Below are 24,165 nucleotides of genomic sequence, written 5' to 3' on the forward strand. Positions count from 1 at the left end.
ATTGCACCTCCAAGAACTGGGAGAACTGAAATGGAAACAAAGCCCTCTCAAAAAAGAAGGGGAATAAATTAATTCATTTACTACTGCCAGAAGCTATGCAGTGGGAATGCATTCTAACATGGAATGTGTTAGGCAATGGTCACAGCTGGATATGCTTCCAGTTTAAGTAGTGCCCCAAAAAAACTGAATGTGATGGAACTCTCCATTAACTTCAGTGCGCTTTTAATCAAGCCCAACTAAGTCAGACAGCAAGATTTAAAGACAACTGAGGAAGTTCACAAGACAGTAACAGGCACAAGGCCAGAGGATCTGGAAAAAACCCAAATGTCAGTGAAGGGACTAATTAGAGGACGTGAAAACTCACTCCCAAATGTCCTTTAGACAGTCTCAGGAATTTCATTATCTTCTGTGATAACAGGATTCAGACAATGAAAGCAGTGATCTGAGTCAGTTTCTAACTCAAGCACAAATTTTCTGTGAGCTTTTTTAAATGCTTGGGTTTTTGCTCAGCAATACCACAAGGCCTCTAAGTAGTCTTTTTTTCCTTTTATCTTTTTTTTGTTGGGTCTCTTGGGTTTCTAGCTGGCCTAGGATTGCTAGCGTCAGGACTTCTGTCATCCAAGTTCAAACAAATTGCCGAACATTAATTTCAGCATCAACTAAGGCACGTCCCCTACTGATACGTCACTCATTCTCCAAAGTCTTGTTCTTTAAAGCATAAACCAAACCAAACAAAACTCTTTTCTTATTTGTGTGCTATACATAACATCATGCTTGTAAGCTTGTAAAATTCTTTTTATAAAATATATTATTTTTCAGATAAGTTTCCCTAGTTCTAACAAAAAAATAAAATTCCAATATTTGTAAGTTAACATTTGCCTTTGATTAATTATAGTTACTTAGTGTTTCTGAAAAACAAGGCCAGCAAAGCATAAAGTAGTCTGACAGGAATACAGTATACCACTAAAATCAAAGCTAAAATCCAGACACAAAGTGGTTCGAAGTTAATTGGTCTTATAAAACAAACAAAAAAAAAACCTACAGACCAAAAATACAAAGTTTTCAGGCCCTAGGTCTCTGTATGCCTAAATCTATTTAGTTGTGTAAGAATGAAGGAAAACATTAGTAACGTTATGAATAATTTGTTATAGATAAGTTTTTTCCTTCAATAAAGAATAGAATATTGGGATCTTTTGTAAAAGTGAAAGAAATACTGGACCTGCCTAGAGAGGATATATTTTGTAAATGAAGGAGACACTTTGGGAGTGAGGATTTAGCAGAATAAACCTTAAATTACCAAGCACAGCAGAAAATACTATATTTAAAAATGAAATAATGTTAATTACTTGCAAACAGAGCAGCATAAAAATTACCAGAAGAAGTAAGAAGGTGAAATGATGAATTTTTGTTGCAAAAGATACAGATGTTTGCTTTGTTGTCAGGAAGGAGCATCCACAGGCATTGCAAGCAACTAGATCATTAAATTAAGGAGTAAACTGAGGCTCTTGACCTGAAGAAAAAGAGCAACAGGACACAATAGTGTGGTGTTTTCACTGTACTTACTGCCCTGATTCTTCATGGAAGAATATGCATTTGCAATGGGAAGGGACAGTGAATAAAGAAATTAAATACCTGATTTAATGATTCAAGATCCCTATTTTCATAGAAGCAATTAATGTTAAACCTTCCTTAGAAAGAAGTCTGCCATCCAAGAGGGGTCATAATACTGTAAGCCAGTGCAGACTTGACTCAGGTGTCAAAACAGCACATGATACCATTTGGTATGTTCCCTAACCTCTACCTATCTGCTAACAAAGCTATTGCTCTTCTACCCTTTGACCTGTCAGCCAAACCCTGTCAAACATCTTGGATTCACTAGGCTAGCTCTAGAAACTTGATGTTGGACATTCAAATTATTGGCATGTGGCTTAAATTCTTGATGTGCTTCCAGTGCCTCATGCAAATTTGGCCTAGTAGGAAAATTTTTTATTGGAAAAAAAAATTTCTGCGGAAGTTACATAAAGCAAAGGGAATAAAGTTTCCTTAGCACACTGGAACCTTATACATGAATCTTACATCCCTCCATAGATACAGAAGAGGCTCTGTTGTTTCCTAGCTGTTAGTATTGGACGTTGACAGTATTAGGAGGCATACTTCTTTGAAGGGTTGGAAAAATGATGAAAAGATTCAGAGAAATAGGTGCATGTTGTACAAATACTGGTAATATAAAAGTACAGAATTAAGTAGGAACTGATAATAAAGAAAACACAATCAATTAGGAGAAAAGATAGCTTGACTTATGCTAATATAGTAAAACCTTTTTCTGGTGTAACAGACCACATTATAGTACAGTGTATGCCTACCATTTGCAGCATATGGCAGAGGTTAATATCTATTAAGAAAGTGGAATTTCATCTCGGAAGGAAAACATACTGGAAATAGTATATTCTCATAAGTACTTACAGAAAAGTAAAGGGGGGAAAATGCCTCTGAATACACAAAAGATAATACCTGCAGTAGATGGAAATTCATTAAACATTATCACATAAAATAAGTCACAAAATAGAAATGTTACATACAGGAGAAATATTAATATATAACCCAATTTTCTTAAGCCTTGATTTTGGACACTGAAAAATTTCCATTTCTGCGTGATCAGGTAGCACAAAAAGTTGTTTCCAGAATACAGCTGAGAGTGCTATTGGTGTATTGGCAGGAGCAGCAAGAAATTTGAGGGGAAGGGGTAAAAAACTGTGACATGAAATAAATGCCATTTCCTCACAACAAATCTTTGTTTGACCTTCCAAAAATTCAGTTCAGCAAAATCATACATATAAAGGTGTTTGCAGTCTGAGAAACTCCCTGGGCTGAGGTCTTCAGCTGAGGGTAGAAGTTGTACTACCTCCCACAACCCCAGAATGCCACTGCCATTGGTCAGGGTCTAATACCACTCTGGTATTCTGAGTAACTCTATCCCATTTGAGAGAGTGGAAGCTAAAGGTAAGTTTTGGCACTTCTCTCTTAGTTGAATTTTTATCGCTGGAAATACTAGTATTTGTTTTATTTTATCATGCTTAATACTGATTCAAAGCTTGCAGATTGTGAAGCCTATTTTTTTTTCCCTAGATATGTCTTAGCTCCTTCCTGTGAGAGGTGTACATAATCTTCATCAAAATATTTGATCTTACAGCTACGGCAGATGCCAATATTTCTACAGTGCGTTCCAATATATTACATGAAAGGGAAATAGAGACATGCAAACAGGGCAAGTTAGTGCAGATACTATAGCCATAGGTAAACAATTTTTTTTCCACAGATTTGGTTTTGTCTACATATATAAAAAATTTAATTCTTATCAAGCCTTATACCCTTTAAAAATCTCTTATTTTTAGGCAACATGACATGAAAACAATTTTGCATAGTAAGCAAATTTTTATTTAAGAATTGTTTATTCAGAGGAAAAATTACACCACATATGTTAGTACCGCATTTTGGGTTGATAGACGACACCCTTTATAGCTGAATTATCTGGGGTAAATGACATGGAAAGGAAAAGCAAGACCAAAACCAATTCTGCCAAAAATAGGCAGCAGAAAATGTAAAGACAGACAAAAAAATGCAAATTCTAGCATACTTGCTTATTTCTGAGGTTGATTGAATTTTTATTTTAAGTTATTTAATTTTTTAATAAAGCAGAATACTTTTAGTAATATTGGAAGCTAATACTGAAAGGTGAAATTCATCTAAGCTTTCTCAAAGAGAAGACCCAGTGACTCTAGCTTCTTCCAGCAGCAGCTGAAGTCTTTCTGAATAAAGAAAATGAGAGAAAAATGAATGCCTTGTTACTGACCATCCCCAGAGGAATTTCATATCCTCATGCTTAAACCAGCTTTATAAAGACCTCTTTTCATGAAGCTAAAATTCAGCTTGTTGCACAGCACACACATTAAAAAAAGTCTCATGTATTTCTTAAAGTAGCTACAATTTTGAAATTAAATATTTAAGCGTGTGTATCATGGCATCCCATAAGGAGTACAATTTATTAGACTTATGCATTGCTTGTTATCACTGTGCTCTTGGTGAAATTAATGTGAGCTGTAGATAAGTAAAGGTGTAAGCAAAGAATGCTGAATAGAGCCTTGTGTCAGGCGTCTTATACGATAATAGCGAATGCACCCCTTACAAGGAAAAGGGAACGCATAAACACTAGTGCTCAAGCCTAGCAAGAATTTTCTACCATTTCACAAAATTCTGGAACTTTAAATGGGTGATAACTCAATTTTACCATTCTATTTTCCAAGGAGAACAGGTGAACGTACTACACCACCATTTCTCACTACTTTAGAAGTGGTGTTGACTAAATAATGAAGGAATTCAGAGTACTGTCGTTACTGTCCATGGGGCTATGAAGGACACATATTATTTCTTATTTTTCTCCCAAGACCTTTGCAAAAGTATGGTCCAAATATGCCACACCAATTAAAGTTACATTCTGATAAAACAGCTAGTGGGTGAAAAGTGTTTTGATTATGCTCATCCAGAGACAACAGAGTTTCTAATGCTTTCTAATGGATTGGTGGGTTTTTTTCGTTTTGTTTGGTTTGGTTTTTTTTTAGTTTGGTTCAGTTTGGGGTTTATATAATGGAGGAGAAATATAATATTACATTGTTATACATTTCAAAAGATTATTTATTGTGATAAAAACAATTAATATAATAATTTACCTTTTCACTGGTTTCACAAAAGTTCGTAACTAATGGTGCAATGAAAATAGGTGAAGTTGGATGAAAGGGGAAAAACACCACTCATACGTTCTCATTGAGGTCAGTTTATTTTTACACCAATAAAATTCAACTTTTCTAAATTATATAAATATGAGAATGGCCAAAGCAGTGTGCAGAATTCTCAGGCCCAAGGACTCTTCATGAAGAAAACCAGACTAAACCACTGAGTGCCCGTGAATAAATACAAATTATTCATCAGAAATATTGTGTTTTATATATATATAAAAGTACTGTATTTGTGACATTAAATTGTCATAGATTCCTTGTGAATACCAGATTACCTACAATCTGTCCATTTTGTTCTCTTTCAGAAAAAAAAAAACAGAATGCAGACCTTTGTAAATGTTTTTCTGGGATTTTTTATCTTTGAGTTTGTTGGAGCTGCCCCTATCACTGATACCATAATTTATGATTCTGAGTTCTATAACATACCATTTGGAGAGCTGCCTCATGCATTTGCCTTTGATGAAAACAAGCAGTCTGATGAAGTAGAGGTAACTGGAACTTATTTATTCTGTCTTTCCAAAGTCCATAAATGCAGTAGCTACTGATCAGTTTCTCTGTGTCATGAAAACATTTATCAGACAAATCTACTCATGTGGTTTCTATTGCCTTTGCAGTTCATGCACTTTTTCCCTAACCTACAAACAAAGCCAAAATATATTCTGATTGTTTGGGGTTTTATTTGTGGAAATTTTTAAGAGTAGATGAAAGGTACCATGCTTTCCTCAGGTCTCCATGTTCCACAAATTCTGTTGGAGATTGTCATTGTGATTTATTTGTCTGTATGATGCATGGAGGCAGCTGAGACAGGACTTCCAGCAGTTCCCATTAAATAAGGTTGTAAAATGCTGTTTCCTTAGGTTTATGTTCAGTACAACTATTTCAGGCCATAAATGCTAATGTTTTCTCTTGCTGTTATGAAAGTGGCAGAAGGAAGAAAAAGAAAGGGAAAGCACTTGAATTTAAACACAGGAAAGTAAGAAAAATTACTGAAGAAAAACTGTTGAAATTCTAATACAATATGAGCTGGTAAGATATGTCACCTGCAGAAGGAAGGGACTCTACTTGTTGACTTAAATGCTTCCTTCCTCTTCTATATTCCTTTATTTCTTTAAAATTATTAAAAGGTTACATTAATTTTATTCTCGTGCTCCTGATTAGACATCGGCACAACTTCCCTGAAGGTAATATAAGCACTCTGTGTTTCAGGACTGTGTGTGATAGAAGTTGAGTGAAAAATACAACATTTAAATAATATGGTCTTTTCTTTTTTATACATAATATTTTAGTACTCTTTCACATAACAATGCATAATTCATGAAAACACATTCCTTTGAAAGATTCATGATTACAGCAGGAGGGATAGGAGCTAGTCTTTCATCATTGTGCGATAGAAATTGGATAACAACTTTGAAATCAAAGGACAGAGACAATTTAAGAATAAATATATCCCAAAACAGGAGAACTGAAGAGGTAAGAATAATCTCAAAGCTAGAGCTAAGATCAGAACCTTATAGTTTGTAGGAAATAAATTTTCAGTCTAAGAGGGACTGAGAAGAACTTTGCTCCAAAGATCTTACCTTGCCTTTGGCCTGTTTCCCTTGTGCCACTCTTGTGCTGTACTTGATTCTGTTTGAGCTTGATTTCCTGATAAAGTCACTACCAATTTTAGTCGCTGTGCTCTCTCTATTTCACACTGATTAATAAATCACAGTTTCTGTCTCTCTTTGTTCTTAAAAATGAAGCGTTTATTCCTGCAGAAATTACTTCCTTCCCAGAAACGGGAGAAGCTATTTTGAATGTGTCTCATCGCTGAGTTTTTCTCATTCAAACAACAGATTTCTTAGTAATGCAGTGAATGGTAGATGGGATTCTCCCATGCTGTGCTTTCTCTGTGAGGTCCTGTAACACCAAAGCATGGGTGTTATAGGACCAAACTTTCCCAAGATTCTGAGTGAAAGATAAAGATAAAGCAAGGTTTTAGTGTTCTTTTCCAGCCGAAAGGAAATTCAGGATGACTGATTTTGCACCCAACAAGAGAAGATACAAGAGATCCCAACACAGGTTGGGTTTTTTTAAGAAAGCATGGAATAGGCAGAGTTCAGAAAGACTGTTCATACTGTCTGGTAAACTTTTCCAGAGCATGATTATCTTCCATTACTGAGCTTTGCAGATGGACTTCTTAAAATTCATCAGGTGAAGTTCATCCGTCACAGTAGTTGAACAGAATTTTGCTTTGCATATGGATGGACCTCCCTGTATGAGCCATTTTTCATAGATGTTTAGCCAAAATCTTTTTTTTGCTTACATTCCTAATACCATGTACCACCCAAGAGAATCCTAAACATTCAGTTCCACATATCCCAGGAGATATGAGTGGTCAGTGCTGTAGAAATCAAGCAAATTTTATAGACATGTCAGTGTACTATTTGAGAGGGCATATCAGTCTTGCAATTTATATTTTAATCATTGAATAATATTGATATCACTCAAGTTTTAAACAGAATACATTTGATTTCTTGATTGTGGTTATGACTTTCCTGTTTAAAATCTTGTTATCATAACGATGTGAACAACACAAGTGGGTCTATGTGTAAAACTCAATATTTATTCAAGGTCATGGGTTAGTTTTTATTATGCATAGCTTACATGATGAGCAATACCACAGAGACCCAGACAAACAGCAGGCCTTCAACAGATCTGGCCTGTGTGCAGTAACTCTTTAAGACCTGAATTTCCCTTTAGAGAGCTCTGAATCATGTCTTTAGACTTCTGAAATAGTGGAGAAAAAGTTAAAGTAGCATTTTCTGTTGTTCCTGTCTTCAATTTAAGATTTTAAAATTCAGTTATGTGCAAAGATAAGTCATTCTGTTTAACACATTTTTAGACTCATTGGCAAAATGCAAACTTTACCATGGTTGTGCATCCAACTGATTTGCAGAAGGTCCAGGAGACTGACCAGTTCCAGTACCTCAGATGCATTTGGTGTGCTACTCCTGTTAATTTCAAAGTGAATTAACCACCTGAATTAACTCAAGGAGTTAAACTAAAGCACCTGTGTCAGCATGTCCTTTTCTGGACCCATTAGGTACTGTAATCACACATTCAATGTGTAATCACCAAAATGAGGAAAGACCTAAAGGTAATTAGAAAGGTATAGTTTCCAGTCATTACGTCTGGTTTAAATTAGGCTTTGCATCCCAAGATCATGCTCCAAAACAAGTATGAATCATTCTCTTGGGATATGTATTGAGGTGAGTTGACCTTAGCTGGCTGCCAGATGACCATCAAAATGTTTTCTCACTCCCCTTTCTCAGAGACACAGGAGAAAAAATTAAGGTTAAAAACTTGTGAGTTGACATATAGTCAGTTCAATGAAGAAAAACAAAAATTGCACGTAGAACAAAGGGAAACAAAATGTTTGTTCTCTACTTCCCATTAGCTGGTGAGGGCCAGACACTTCCAGGGAAGTAGGACTCGAGTACGTGTAGCAGGTGCTCCTGAAGACAAACACCTTGATAATAAAGCCCACCCCCTGCCCTCACTGCCTTCTTTCTCTTGGCTTGTATTGCTGACCAGATGCCATATGGAATATCCCTTTGCTCAGCTTGGGTGACCTGTCCTGGCTGTGTCCCCTCCTGAGATCTTGACCACCTCTAGCCTATTGGTGAGAGTGTAATGTTGGAGAGACTGCCTTGGTGCTGTGCCAGCACTGCTCAGCAGTTGCCAAACACAGGTGTGTTATCAACACCTTTGCAGATAAAACCACAAAGCACAGCACTGAGGGGTACCATGGGGAAAGCTAATTCCATCCCAGCCTGACCCCATATACCTATCTTCCTCAAATAATTTTTGATGAACCCTAGACATCTGTTTCAGGCTTAGTACAAAACTTTTGCCTTAATACAGTTAACTAAGAGTGCCCGAGTCCAAGTTCATGACTTTGTTACTTCTCATACTCTGGAAGTATTTTTTCTTGTGTAGTGTGTATGTGTGTATACACACACACGCTTCATTGTATTGAAAACATTTTTCTGAAAATGTTTCTAGATAATGGCTCTTGATATTCTTCCACTTGAAGTCTATTTTTGTCATAGATTCTAGAGTAATCTCAAGGTTGGGAAAGGTTACTTAGTGTATACATGGGATACATTTTTAATGCAAATATTTGCACTGCGAAAATAATTGTAGCTGTGAATTACTCGTTAGAATTGTATTGAATCCTCAAGCAAAGCTATGTATTGTCATATATTAGGTGGGTCAAATTGGCTACATAATCTATGGTTTCTAAAATCCCAGGTTAGTGAGACACAAAATACCTAGCTAAAGCTTTGCATCCAAATGAAAATTGCTACTGGAAAAACTTTAAGTAATATCACTCAGAAATAAAATGTGCATAGATACATTAAGATAGCAGAATCAACTCTTTCACAGAAAATGGCTAAAAAAAGGCAATATAAAAGAAAAGTCTATTATCAAGGAAAGAATTCCAAGGTCCTAAAGGAGAAAGATACTGCAAATAAATGTACTGTAAGTGTACAAGCTTTTTGTTGAATTTATCTTCTGAAACAGACAGTAACAACAGTATAAACATGAGCTGCTGTATCTTCCCTTTTCTTTAAAATTCATTAGTATTTTGAATTAATTTTATATCATGATAGGGTTCAGAGGCCGCAATCAAGACTGGGTCTCCCAACTGCTCTCAAAGCATATACGAAGAGAGATTTCCTTCTTCAAAATGAATACAATCAAACCAGTCTCTCAAAGGAATTCTTGTGTGAGCTTCTCACTTTTTCCCTCTTTGAAACGAAAACTTTGTTTGGAAAATGTGTGAGAAAAACAAATTGTGGAGAGAGATTCTTATGTACATCAGCTACTGATGCCTAATAAAATGGCACTGCAATTTTATCACAGTATCTGTTAAACATAATCAGTCAGTTTTCCTTTAGGTAGGAAAAACTAAGTTAGAAAAATGAGAAGTGAAATGATAGGCCAATCAGAAGAATATTTTCATTGCTAAGATAGGCAATCAGTGAGGCTGAAAAACAAAGGAGCACTTAAGAATGGTTTGCCTAGCACTGAATAAACAGAAAAGCAAGGGAGTTAAATTAAATAAGACAGTTTGGTCTGGGTCTGCTTACACAAAATAAATAAGCTGTAAAGTAGGATCCACAAAATACTCAGAAAGAAGCAAAGCAAAAGTCTTGTATTTGATGCATTTGAGCTGATTAGCATTAGCTTGTTGAATTTGAATCGAACTAATAGTGGGATATTCAGGTGCCTGCACAAAGCTCAGAACTGCAGTTTGAGACATTTGCTTGTGTCTGTGTGCATACACACAAGCCATCTCTGCTGTTGCCATAACACACACGAAGAGGGGCCATACTTGAACAAGAACTCACTCTTGCCATTCTGCAGCGTTGAGAGAGGCTCACACTGCTGTTCATATCATTGTGGTAGGTATTAAATAAGAGACTTCTAAGTGGGTATACAATGACTTTTCAGAACATGCTGTATACATTTTTTAAAAACCCTTTTAATTAGTACAAGTAATGTACAAGTCAGCCACAGAGTTGATAAGAGAATCAAACTTATCATTTGAATTCCTCAAATAGGAATTTTTCTACTTTTTCAGGAAGTCTTTGAAAGCTCTTATTATTCACTTTTCTGAAGTGACTAACAAATCTATTTCTTTTTAAGATAGAACAGTAGGAGAAAAAAAGTCTTTAAAAGCAAAATTCAAAAAGAAACCAGTACAAGCTACTTTTGGAAAGGAAAACAAACCTCCCTGCCCGTGACAAGGGGGTTGGAAATAGATGATCTTTATGGTTCCATCCAACCCAAACCATTCTGTGATTCTATGAATAGCTTCTACCATAATTAGACATATTCTTGTAAGCCTTTGGTAGTTTCAGAACAGCTATGGGGGAAACTAGTTCCTTTTGATGGGTCAGTGTGTGGAACAGCTGTCCCTTCTAGTTTCTAATGCCTCTTTATAAGTTTTGAATTTTCATCTATGTTTTAAGTGTATTTTTTTGCAGTTAAAGAAACATTGAAACAGAACACACTTCATATTCTCCTGTGGATTTAAACTTATCATATGTAATACATCAGTTTTGATCCTAAAAGGTGTAGACATAAAAGACACATAAAATAAATTCCTGAGCCTTTTCTAGTCTTTCATTTGTCTTGCCTCCTTTACTGTCAATGGTGAGAGACAGATACCTAAACATTCCACCCTAAAAGGAATTTCTGTAGCCAGTGTCTGGAGCCGCTTTTCAGAAGTTTTGTATCATTCTGTACTGACTGTGAAGAGATGCTAATATAAACTAAGTGCCCAGCCTATGGATGGCAAGTTACAAGTTGGGTTTTACCAATTGCTTTTTATCACTTACTGATGTGTTCCGATATCTGAATTCTTGACCTTTGTAACTTCCTGGTCTGAAAGTGCCTCTGAATTGACCAGCCACTCTAAGCAATTTCATTAGAAAATGGAGTCACATTGGATAAATACAAGGCGGGGAAAGAAATAGATGCTTCATGCAATCTCAGGAAAGATACCACTGTTCTTTGGTGTGCTCTGACACTAACCTGCACTGGTATTCTCTAAATCTCTTGATTGATTCCAAAGACAGAATAGGGTAACTATTAACCATATAGTTAGATGTCTAAAGATAGGTGATGTGATACCCCTTCAGTTTTTTCTTATGCCATGTATTAAAACTGTCTTGGACAGCAGATTATTATTTGAAGACTTGCAGCTATTGGCAAACAGAAACATACTTTATTATATTTCTCTACAATGTTCTTCCTGCTTTGTGATTTTCCATAAAGCATATTTCTTAAAGTAGCAAATGAAATACAAGTCCACTCCCTGCCTAATTCCAGGCTCCCTTGTCCCTCCAAAAAACCCTATGGAAAATAATGCCATTAAGTGATATACAATCATTTATATTTCAAATTTATTTTGTTTTTAGTAAAGGCCATGTTGCCAAAAAATAAACAAACATCTGGAAGATGAGGGATCATTCTGTACAGTATATAGTCCAGGAAACATCTTTGTCTTGTTACAGTCTTGCATGATTTATCAAACATGTAAAAGCTGCATGGATCAGATGACCAATAATGGGAAACAGACTTTTACCTTTAGGTCACTGGTTCAAGTCCACATTATGTACAGCAAGAAAATACAGCTCATGCCCTGGGTCTGGTATGTAAAACACGTATGTCAGTGAACTCTACTCTGTTACCAGTATAAAAATAGCAACATCATTAAGCTGACGTCAATAATTTTTATTTCTTATGACACTCACAACTGCAGGAGACTGAATGGATAAAGCTAACTACTTGCAACAGCTTCCCTAAACCCTGGATTTAGTGCATTTGCAAGGAAGCTGCTGGGAGACTTTTAACTGCGCATCTACAAATCCAGAAAACATCCTACAGAAAGAGAGAGATCACAGTCTAGAAACAGAAGTACTAGAAGTTAACACCTCTGCTTTGTTACCCAACAGCTACAGTGATTAATCAACTAAGAACCCCCAGAGAGCATAAAGTAAATCACAAATCCCAAGAAAGTTCCATAAAGTATATCGCCAAATATGGACAAAAAAGTCCACCTTGAAAATACTCTCCTCCAGAATATTATTTTCAGTAGAACAAAGTTGCATATGAAGACATTAACAGGTCTCAAAATCTCTGGATTTAATTCCAAAGTTCAGAATAGGTACTCTTATCTGATTTCCACAAAACTGGTGAAGAAGTAGACAGCATGTGCAAGATTTTTAGTGCTGTCCTAACCTGGGTCAATAAAAGTCTGGAATGCATCTCTCCCTCTAGGCTTCCTCCATTCAGAGAACAGCTGTCCCATTTCCTTTGTTCCCAAAGTCTTCTTTTGATTTGTCCCCAAGTCCATTCCTGGTTAAGCTGTCTACTCTCAGTGCTGCAGATGGTAACATTGTGTTTTTGTCTGCACAAAATGACAAGGTACATCCTTACTCTTACTTACATCAACTCAAGTTACTCAGTCATAGTTCAGCAGAAGGTCATCTTGCTCATTTGATTACCTTGCATTTTGTGAGGTTATGACCTTGGTGACTGTATTGGGTCATTTTTTATCCATCAACTCTAATTATTAATAGTATCTGTGACTTTTTAGAATACAACTAAAGAATATACAGAAAACCTAAATTGTTCTTAGTCAAAATCTGAGCCTGTGTAGTTCGGAGTGCTTACTGGTTTTTTATTGCTCCCATGTTCTCCGTCTTCAGTGAAACTGATGCAAAATATTTGACTCTATTTCCATTATATAACCTAAACCAAATTATTTTTGTACAAAAAATTAGATTTTAGGTAGTTATTTAGGCGTTCTAAGGCAGTCCAGGGTCACAATGCTTAATACTGCTTGTAATGATATATAGCTGTGCTGCAAGATCCAGGTAGCCTATTATGAGTTATAAAGTGTTTTTTTTCCCAAAATTTTCACAGATCATAGAATTTTCTGGGTTAGAAGGGACCAAGATCTTCTACTTCCAACCCCCCTGCCATGGGCAGGGACACTTTCAACTAGCCCAGGTTGCTCAAAGCCCCATCCATCCTTGCCTTGAGCAAGGGAATCCATAACTTCTCTGGGCAACCATTTCCAATGCCTCACCACCCTCCCAGAAAAGAATTTAATAATATATAAAAGTTTCAGCTTCAAGCCATTCCCTCTTGTCCTATCACATGTCTTTCTAAAAAGTCTCTCTCCAGCTTTCTTGTAGGTCCCCTTCAGGTACTGAAAAGCTACTACAAGGTCTTCCCAGAGCTTTCTTTTCTCTGGGCTGAACAACCCCAACTCTCTGTCTTCATCTTCTTGGCCCTCCTCCAGACTTGCTCCCACAGGCCCATGTCATCTTTGTGATGGAGACCCCAGAGCTGGATGCAGTACTGCAGGTGGAGTCTCATGAGAACAGAGTAGAGGGGCAGAATCACATCCCTTGAGCTGCTGGTTACATGTGAAATATATATACACGTACAGAGAGATTCAAAGAGGGATCAAATACAGCAAAAGCTTTGCCACTTCTTGGAATCCAGATGTCAGGTGTTTTAGTTCCTTTAACTTCTATAGTCTACATACAAAATCAAATTTTAAAAATTCTAACCATTTGGCTAGTCTGAACGCAATTACTTTTTAACTGTCCTTTACAATCAGAATTTATGAACGCTACTGTAATGGATTTCAACAACTTGCTCTCCATAAAGACAGTAAAGACAGCAGTAGCTGTGGTATGGTCTCAAAAAAGGAGATGCTTGGTCAGGTGAAAGACTCAGGATTCAATAGTTTTATGGTGGTGTTGTGCTAGAAAGCTGCAGTGGATGAAAACTGAAGCAGAATTTTTGGCTTTGGTGCCTTTGCACTTGGAATAATGATACTGTGACAAAATTCCTATATTTGGCTGTGCCTTAGAAAAAGATAAGGAGTGCTAACTGCAGTGCAGGGGTGCAGCACCACAGGATTAGATACATCAAATTTTTAACAGAACCTCAGCTGTGCAAAACCCTATAAGGACACTAATTAATTGTCTTGGATTTAAAGAATAAAGATCACATTTTCACAAGGGGCTCAGTGCAGTCAAACAATATTATTACACATGGAGAAATGAAGATACAGCAGGAAAGCAACTTGCAAAGGTCACACAACTATGTCTGGGTGATTACAGAAAACAACTCTGTCTCTTTGCTAACACAGACCCCTCTGCAACAAGCTTAGCAAGTCTGCAATACTCTTTTTATGAACAGTGATATGATACAAGAAAATTGCTACATCTTAATTTTTATCCTAAATTGTCATATAGGAAAATCAACAGAATGTGTTTTTAGAATTAAAGTTAACCTGACAAAATTTACTGGTTTGACTAATTATGTTGAGTGAAGGACAAAAAAAAAAAGTTTTCTATGTCCATGCAAAGATCTTCCAAATTTTATAAGTGTTTTAAAATCTAGATTTTATCCAATATTTTTATATAAATCAATTTTTTCATACCACATAATACAGGTACTAATGAATGCAGCTAACCAGAGTCTTTTGGTATTCAGATATAGGGGAAAAAAAGACAAAAAACCCACCAACATATTATCAAGTAATATGTGAAGTCAGAATTCAGAATTCATTAATAATATTTCTAAATGATGTTAGTGTTCTAAGCAGAGCCTCCACAGCTACATTGGATTTGGATTTATGATGGTACAACTTACAATTTTATGGTAAATGACTTGCACCTTTTTGATATTTCACAGCAAATTTTCATTTGTCACACACAGTTTATCAATTTTTATCACAAATCTAATTTATCTTTAAATAAATATGAAAAGGTAATTTTGCTAGTATATATTCTCAGTAATTAAGTATATGCATGTGTGAATACATAAAAAAACATTCAAAACACTGGGATAAAAAGTGAATAAGTATGTTGGATTTTCATGAATTTTTTATATATCATCAGAATTCATTATAGTTCCTGGATAAAATGAAGCTCGAGCACTAAACCTCAGAAAATATGTGACCTCTAGTGGGAGAATACGAATAACTGGAAAAGAAACAACTTCCAAGGGAAGTAAACAGTAACATTTCCTTTTAATTTTCCCTAGACAGAGATTGGGACAGAACTACCTTCTGTAATTCAAGAGAGTTATTCTTCTGCACCATCGACAGAAGAAACTGAGGATGAAGCATCAACGCCAAAATTAATTGACGGGTCTTCAGCACAGGGGTCAGGGGTTCTTGGACCCCAGACTCAAGATGGTTAGTAGGAAAGAGAAATGAGGTTTTTGTGTGTAGCTTTGGTTTTGAGCAAGCCCACTTTATTTTCTTTTTTACTGAAGATGAAGTACATAAATTCTATACTTCTCTTACTGAAGAAATATATAACATGCCTATCTTGCATGCTCCAGATAGGTGTCAAGAGGTTTCCATACTATGTCACCATGAAAACAACTGTGCCAGTGAAGATTTACAACTTAAAAATTTGCTGATAGTTGGCAAATACTACCAGTACTTGTTTTTTTGTCTTAGATTTCAATATCATTATCAACTGTCTTTATTTATAATGATTTGCTACATGTTTTCTCTAAATGTTTTCATACAAAGTGTAGTTAAAATGTTGAAGAATTTTTGACCATGAAAACCTGTAGACTGAAAAACTTAAGGAAAGGGAGATGCTTAGAACTTTTGAGTAAATAAGATTTTCAGTTCTGACTACCTATAGTGAAATAAGAACTTTATAAATCTTGCAGGGGAATTAAAATTGCAAAACATAATCTGTCCCTCTCCCCCACAAACTTTGAAATGCTAATTATTGACATTTGTCAGAAGCTCCTCTAAATTCTAGTAAGTAAAACTCACTAGAGTTATCCATTGCTGTGAGGGATCTTTGTGTTGTATGGTGATCAACATATGGTAGCAGGAAAATCCTACTTTTTACTATGCTTAACACTACAGCTGAGTGCCATAGAAGAAAAATGAAAAAAAAAAAAAAACAACCGCAAACATAAACCCCAGAGTTCCTGCTTCCAAAATTGTGTATTCAGTGAAATTAACAATTCATAATCTTATTTTGGTACATACAACAAGTGAGCCTGACCAGGCAAAAATAAACACGGTCAAAACAAACAAAAATGGAATGAGAACTTCCCAGGAGATTTCAGAAAAAAGAAAAAGAAAGGCCCATACATACATTTTTTTCAATTTTGAGAACTACAAGATGTTACAATATATCCTGTAAATATTATATATGGTGAATTCTGTATCGATCAACATTTTTGAGTACTGCATGCAAATCAAGTAGTGCATCAACTAAAGAAATGCTCAAGACAGTATCATGTCAAATCAAATTTCTCGTGTCTTCCATTTTCTAGCAATACATTTTCCTGTCAGACATTGCTGCTGTTGGCCTGGTACTGAATAGAAGACTGCAAGGATCAGTAACATTAAGACAAGCTCATTTTTCTTGTTGATATCTTTTTGAATCCTTCCCCTACCTCTGCTTTTTTTCAGTGTCCACCAGACATAAGTGACAAATACCACTCCTCTAAGACCAAAAATAGGACAGGGTGAAACCCTTTCCCAGTACTATGCTATTATATTGCAATATTATGAAAAAATATCAGCCATCCTTAACTCTAAATTCATCTAGGCCTAGATTTGCTGGAATAGTTCAAAGTGTGGATATTTTTTCCCTGTGTCAGGCTTGCTCTCTGTAACCAATTAAATCTGTCCTGTGCAGAAAATTAGGGAAAGCATGAAAAGGTTCTTATCTCTCCAGAAATTGCATTCCTGGATGTCCAAGTAGATATTATCACATAAAAATAAAAGAGTACTCTGGTTACTGATTCTTTAATCTTGTCTCAAAAGGCACCTCAATTACCTACAGGTAATTGAGGCAGATTAAGAAGGCACATCTCTCATGTAGCCACATCTGATGTGGAGAAAAACCAATCTGCAAGAAAAAAATTTTCATATTCCTGAATTATCCTACTATTCTATAAGTAACGAGAGCAAACAACCTCATCTGCTACAAGAAGGAGGAAAACGTAACAGAAAAGTACTTCTGTGGGATTAAAAGCTGATAAACAGATATGATGATTTATACCCATAAACAAGGAAAATATGTATCAAAAAACTCAATGTCACAAGTATTATGATCCCGCTATTAAAACTGTTAGAGAGATGCCTCTGCCTGAATTAAGGTGCAAACAAGACCATATGCCGAAGTCAATAGGATGAATTTTATTTAATAGTAAATGGTGTGAGGGGGAGAGAGAGAGAGAGAGCAGGATAGAAAGAAATATAAAAAAGGAGGGAGGGGGAGAGAAAGAGAGTAACAGAGAGATAGATTCAGTAGAAAATATCACCACTCCATGGATCCTGATGGCATCCCATTGATCCTCATTTTCTGGTCTTCTTGGTAGTGAGGGTGCCAGAAAACAGAGTTCAATGGGTTAATATACATTAGGGCCAGGTGGGAATGCCCCGGTAGCTCTCCTTGGGGGTGACAAGTTTGACACAGGCTCTTGCAGCAGACTCTGGATCTGTTGCAACCCTTTGCATCATGTGCAGACCTGTGGTACAAGGCCTCAGGAATGAGTCTGGGGGCACTCTGGGGGTCTTTGATGGATTATGAAACCCCCTCAGCTGCCTCTTAAGTGAATGCCCCATGGATGTGGCCTTCCCAGGGTGGAGAGGGGTATACAGCTGAGCCAGTTTGTGTGAGGGAGGATGGGTGTTCATTGCCTCTGATCAGAGGTTACAGCGCACACCCAAAAACTCTCCTCCTGCTGCTGTGGTTAGGGGGTTGCTTGTGCCTCCCCAAACCCAGCCAGAGTTTATTTTCAGGACAGCTGCTGGGTTTTGGCTTTCTTGTGAATACATTCTTCTCCCTCAGCCTTGTTTATTTCTCCCCATACCTGAGATAATTGAATAGTGTCACCTTTATCTTATCTCAAGTTTCTTTAGGTGGTTCAGCTCACAGACCAAAGTTCCAGTCAGGAGGCACCTTCAGGGAGAGGTGGGCTTTGGTGGTCAAAGCTTCTTTATACACTTTTGCCATAATGGCAAAAAGTACTTCATAACAATGTTTAAGACATTACCTATAACATTTCAGTCTTTCACAAGTCTCACCAAATTTGAACAGTGCTATCAAAAAAACCCCTTTTAGCTTCATGGTATTCATGCAGTTTTATGGCTGGTATCATATGACTTCATTTTTCGTTTTCACAAACTTCTAGTGGCAACCAAATGTTTTGTTAACATGGTCTCCAAGTTACCTCAGCTCAGGCTCATATTGAAAATATTGTCATGATGTAGAATTCCTGTATCTGAAAATGTAATTAAACAACATACAAACGAAACACAGGTTCTTCTCCACAGCTCCGTAGGAAATTACTAATTTCCTTACAAAACAATCAGAAGTAAAATTTACAGAACAAAATAGGAATTACAACAAGTTTCATTCATCAGCTATTATTCCTCTATCTAGATAGAAGTATATGCCTGCTAGCTTAAGGGGCAATCAACTTTTGGCTGGTTGCTGTCACCAAATATTCTATGTAGTCTGAGAAACACTATATTAGAACAAGTTAATTGTTCTTCTAGGCATAGGGAGAAAAATAACTTCATTTTTAAAAGAATTTAATCACTTTATTGTTGTAATTATATGGTTTGGTGATCAAAGCAGGATGGGAAGTGAACTTTACCATAGACAAAATATGATCGCTAGGTACTTACATGAGCATTTCATTGTAGTAATTTATGTAAAATTTTTATAAATTTCCATTCTAACAAAGTGTTTTCTCTTAAATTTCTTGATAGATCTTCCCACTTGCCTTTTGTGTACATGCCTAGGGACCACAGTCTACTGTGATGATCGTGAGCTTGATGCTGTTCCACCATTGCCTAAGAAAACCACATATTTCTATTCACGCTACAACAGAATCAGGAAGATCAGCAGAAATGACTTTGCTAACTTAAGTACGGATAGCAGTATTATAGCAATTAACTTTAATTTTGTTTATTTCTGGCTCATATCAAGCTAAAACATAATGATATATTTTATATACTGTTTAATGATGGTAAATTTTACACATAAATGTGCATGCATTTTGCTGCTTTGGAGTAGAAAGGTCAATACATTAGATGCAAATTCTCTGCCAAATTTTGAGTTATAAATAACAATGATAATTGATCTTTTTGCTGTTACTTGCAATCATCTTTAGAAAGGTAATAAAAACCTCCAAATATTCAATTTAATTTTGGGGGGTTTTTTTAATTGGAAAAAGTGCTTGAGTGTATTTTATAAAGAAGCCAATATATCAAATTTCTTACATATAGGAAAATGTTGGAATAAAGAAATGTGGAACAAGGTAGTAGAGAATATGTTTGTTTCCCTTGAAGTGTTTGTTACCCTTTTTCAAAAGGTAATAATTGAAAAGATTCCCAAAACACACAGAAATCTTAAAACTCTGAACTTTGAAGTCTTTCACTGAAATATATATCAAGAATGACAAAGGCAGGGTTTTTTTAAAATATCACTGAATACATTCTCACATCTGTTATATCTCATTTCTCTGCCAGACCATTTAAAGAGGATTGATTTGACTGCAAACTTTATATCAGAGATCCACAAGGATGCCTTCCGAAGATTGCCCCAACTTCAGGAGTTGGTGCTCCGTGACAATAGGATAAGGCAACTCCCTGAGTTGCCATCTACCTTAACGTTCATTGATGTTAGTAAGAACAGGCTTGGTCGCAGAGGGATACCAAATGAGGCATTTAAAGTAAGTTTGAGTGTGATGGGAAAATCTTTTCTTCCCCCCTCCAGAGGATGTGGATAGAAGTGCCGTCTATTCTCATGAGAGAGATGCTCCAGTCCCCTAATCATCTTTGTAGCCCTCCACTGGGCCTGCTCCAGGAGCTCCATGTCTCTCTCTTGTCCTGAGAAGCCCAGAACTGGACACAGCACTCCAGATGTTCCTCACCAGCGCTGAGCAGAGGGGCAGGATCACCTCCCTTGACCTGCTGGCTTCCTAATGAACCCCAGGATCTCACTGGCCTTCTTGGCCACAAGGTCACTGGTGGCTCATGGACAGCTTGTTGTCTACCAGGACCCCCAGGTCCTTCTCTGCAGAGCTGCTTTCCAGCAGGTCAGCCCCCAGCCTGTACTGCTGTGTGGGGTTATTCTTTACCAGGTGCAGGACCCTGCATTTGCCTTTGTTGAATTTCAGATGGTTCATCTCTGCCAATCTCTCCAGCCTGTTGTGATCCTTCTGGAGGGCTGCACAGCCCTCTGGGTACTGGCAACTCCTCCCAGCTTTGTGTCATCAGTGAACTTGCTGAGGAAGCATCTGTCCCTCCATCCAAGTCATTGATGAACATGTTAAATGGTACTGGGCCCAGTACTGAACCTTGGTGGACAGTGTTAGTGGCAGATCTCCCACTAGACCCCATGCCATTGATTATGTCCTTCTGGGATCTGCTGTTCAGTCAGTTCTCAATCCACCTCACTGTCCACTCTTCCAGTCCACACTTCCTGATTTTGCTATAGAGTATACTATGACAGAAAGAGTTGAAAGCCTTACTGAAGTCAAGGTAGACAATATTCAGTGTTACCCCTCATCCATTCTGGTAGTTGTTTCATTTTAGAAGGCAATCAGGTTGGTCAAGCCTGATTTACCTTTATGAATCCATGCTGGCTACCCTACTGATCACCTTCTTGTCATCCCTGCGTATCGAGATGGCTTTTTCAAATACGTCCGTCATTTCCCCCTGCTTTTTTCCATCTTCCTCTAGAATCTGGATGAACTGCAGCACCTTTATATCACTGACAATAACTTGGATCACATTCCATTGCCGCTCCCTGAAAGCCTCCAAGCTCTTCATCTTCAGGTAGGCTACAAAAGAAATGTCTCCTTACATCATGTTCAGATAGTATGCACAACTGGGAAGGGCAACCATTTGTCTTGTAGTTCCTTCTCTTTCTCCAAAAATGTTCTTACTTGACTAAAAAAGCTATGGGAAGCATAAAATTAACTAGTGAATGCAACCTTTCAAAGAAGTAAAATTTAGCTCAGCTAAGCATTAATTTTCAAAATTTCTAATACAATATTTTCCAAAAATCAAATTCTGGAATTATTATTAGCACAAGTTAAAGTTATGTTCACAGCTGTCAAGAGCAACATTAGTCTAAGAGACTTACCTAAGTGTCTAAGAGACTAATGACAAATCCTTTACACTGCTCATATGAATCTTCCAACAGAAATATTTTTGAATACCATGGGGAAGTTATTTTACGTATTTATTTGTATCTATATTCAGTGCATTTCATTCTTTTAATAAAGGCAATTCCCAGCTACCATTTTTTAGTCAAATTTTTCCATTTGACTATGTTAGAACATCCCGTCCATCACCCTTCTGTAATCCTTTTTTTCTCTACTTCCTTTTATCAAATAGTTTCTCTCTGAATTCTTCCTTTTAGCCTTTTCCAGGTCTTTCCCTTTATCTCCTCTTATAACTATTTACATTTTTGTTTATCAGATATTTTTACTTATTGTATCATACAGAAAAAACCTTTCAGTAAGCAATGTACCTCACATCATTTAACCTCTGTCTTTCAGTAAGTAAATTTATAGAAACTGCCTGCTAGCTGACTTGTTTTTTCACCTGTTTGTGACTGTAAATTAAATATTCAGTGCTGTGTGCTACAGAAAAAAGTTAGTGAGCTGGACTTTTTCCACACTAATTTCTGACTAGCAAAGGAATGGAGAAGTGAAGAATTTTCAGACGGCCCTCATTTTAGGTGATGAGCTTTTTAGTCCCAGTTTCCTGACAATATTGTGTTCCAGCATTTCATTGTTGAGAATAGTTCATTTCAAGAACGGAAGTTCAGAGAATATAAGGCATATAAGAGGAATTTAAATCAAAGGAATAAAACTGAAAGCATTCTGTTTTCCCAGTATACATACAGATGTGAGTTAAACTAATGTGAGAGGGCCTGGGGGAGAGAAATTGTCACAGATCAAATTACAGATTTGTGCCTTTGTAGGTTGAGGTACATTAAGATGTCAGGACGATAATTATGTTTCTATGATTTTTAGACTGGCCTATCCTGGCTCAAATTTGTCTTAACAAGGCTCTTCAATATAATCTGGAAATTGAAAGTGCTCTATATTTCTACAAGGCTCCTCCTTCAAAGCCTGTCTCTGCTACTTGGTTTGAGTTACTTAGTTTTGAAACTTTGCACTGACCAAGAAATTTTCCTCTGCTTGGAAGATATCTCTGTTGATGACTTGCTGCCACAATCTGGGCCCTTGAGTTCAAACAAGTATCTCTCTAGACACTGAAAATACATCCATAAATGGTTTTACTTTCAGGCAACTATTCTGATAGCTTTGTTTTTGTTTGCTTGTTTTCTTTTAGAACAACAACATTCAAGAGATGCATGAAGATACTTTCTGCAAAATGAGAGATTTTACTTATGTACGTAGGGCTCTCGAAGACATCAGACTGGATGGTAATCCCATCAACCTGAGCAAAACACCTTATGCATACATGTGTCTACCCCGTTTGCCAGTTGGTAACCTCATCTAAGCTTTGACAGCAGCCAAGACTGTCATATGCTGTAAGAATCTCTAAAGACAAATCATTAACTCACTGCTACATTAACCAAGACGAATTTTTACAAATATCATTAAATTGGGAAATATTTCCGTTAATATTGGAATTGATTACTGAGATATCAAGATTATGAAATGCTAAAAGACAAATCCATTATCTACCCAACTGCAAGTTATTTAGCAAGATCAAGAAAAATCCTTTACTACAAAAACAAGGAAAATACCAATTTTTTTGCTGAATTGTTCAGATCAATGTATGAATTCTAAATTTAAATAATTTTATATATTAAAGTCTAACTATTACATGGTAAATAAAGGAATAAAAGTAAAATATGTCTACACACTTGATTATTTTTTGGCTTTTATTTTAATTAAATATTTTTCTCTCAGAGGTGCATCCATTTTTCTACTTCTTTCCTTGAAGGTCCCTTCATTTTGGAAAAGTACTAGCAATATTCAAAACAACAAGTTTTCTTCAGATAACAGAATATTTCCTTGAATCAATAATGAAATACAGAGCTCAAATTCATATCAGATTACCCTCCCATAATCTATTTATACTTTTGCAGAAACAATTTATCTTTGTAATGCTGATGAGACCCAAAGCTGTTTTCTGTAACTTTGATAAAGTTGCCTGACAAATTATGTGGTAATAAAAATCTCAAATAAAATAGCCTATTTGAGAAATACTAGATTTTATTCTGCATAGAAAATGGAAAAAAATTCCCTTTGTCATATTTACACAGTCAAACAAAATTTTGGAGCTCAATACACTAAGGATGAGGATTCAGAGACCAAAGTCACAAACCTCCTTGTGGAGCTCAATTTCCAATTACTTGAAACAATTTCACAAAAAAATCTCTACTGTTCAACAGCCTTTGCAGGTAAAGATTAGAAAATTTCCCTCTTGGGATAGTTTGAATCACTCTTCTCGTTTAGTGGAGAAGATTTAATACATTTTTCTAGGGAGAAAGCCCCCAGGAAAGATCCACTGGATACAACATAGGTACCTGCTCATTCTGTTCTATGGTGACAAGCAGCAAATAACACCTGCACATCTTCAGTGATAAAGGTTTGATGAAAGACTTTGGCAAAAAAAAAAAAAAAAATCCCTTCAAACATAACAAATCCACGTAGAAGATCTGGTATTTGTTCAGTATCTAAGTTCCCTTTCATCTACCTGAACATATATGCTCATTTAAAATGTAAATGATAAATTTCCCTTGGGCCG

General features: G+C 36.4%; 1 protein-coding gene across 1 annotated transcript; it reads left to right on the forward strand.

Moving 5' to 3' along the window:
• Positions 1 to 5,101: 5,101 nt before the first annotated feature.
• On the forward strand, positions 5,102 to 23,179 carry EPYC (epiphycan). Its single transcript, XM_032107080.1, has 6 exons — positions 5,102 to 5,278; positions 15,417 to 15,570; positions 19,135 to 19,293; positions 19,897 to 20,099; positions 21,112 to 21,207; positions 22,738 to 23,179. The coding sequence occupies exons 1-6, from the start codon at positions 5,111 to 5,113 to the stop codon at positions 22,906 to 22,908; spliced, it is 951 nt and encodes a 316-aa protein (XP_031962971.1). The 5' UTR covers positions 5,102 to 5,110; the 3' UTR covers positions 22,909 to 23,179.
• The last annotated feature ends 986 nt before the right edge of the window (positions 23,180 to 24,165 follow it).

This window comes from Corvus moneduloides, chromosome 4 (genome assembly GCF_009650955.1).
Source record: "Corvus moneduloides isolate bCorMon1 chromosome 4, bCorMon1.pri, whole genome shotgun sequence".
Taxonomy (NCBI): Eukaryota; Metazoa; Chordata; class Aves; order Passeriformes; family Corvidae; genus Corvus; species Corvus moneduloides.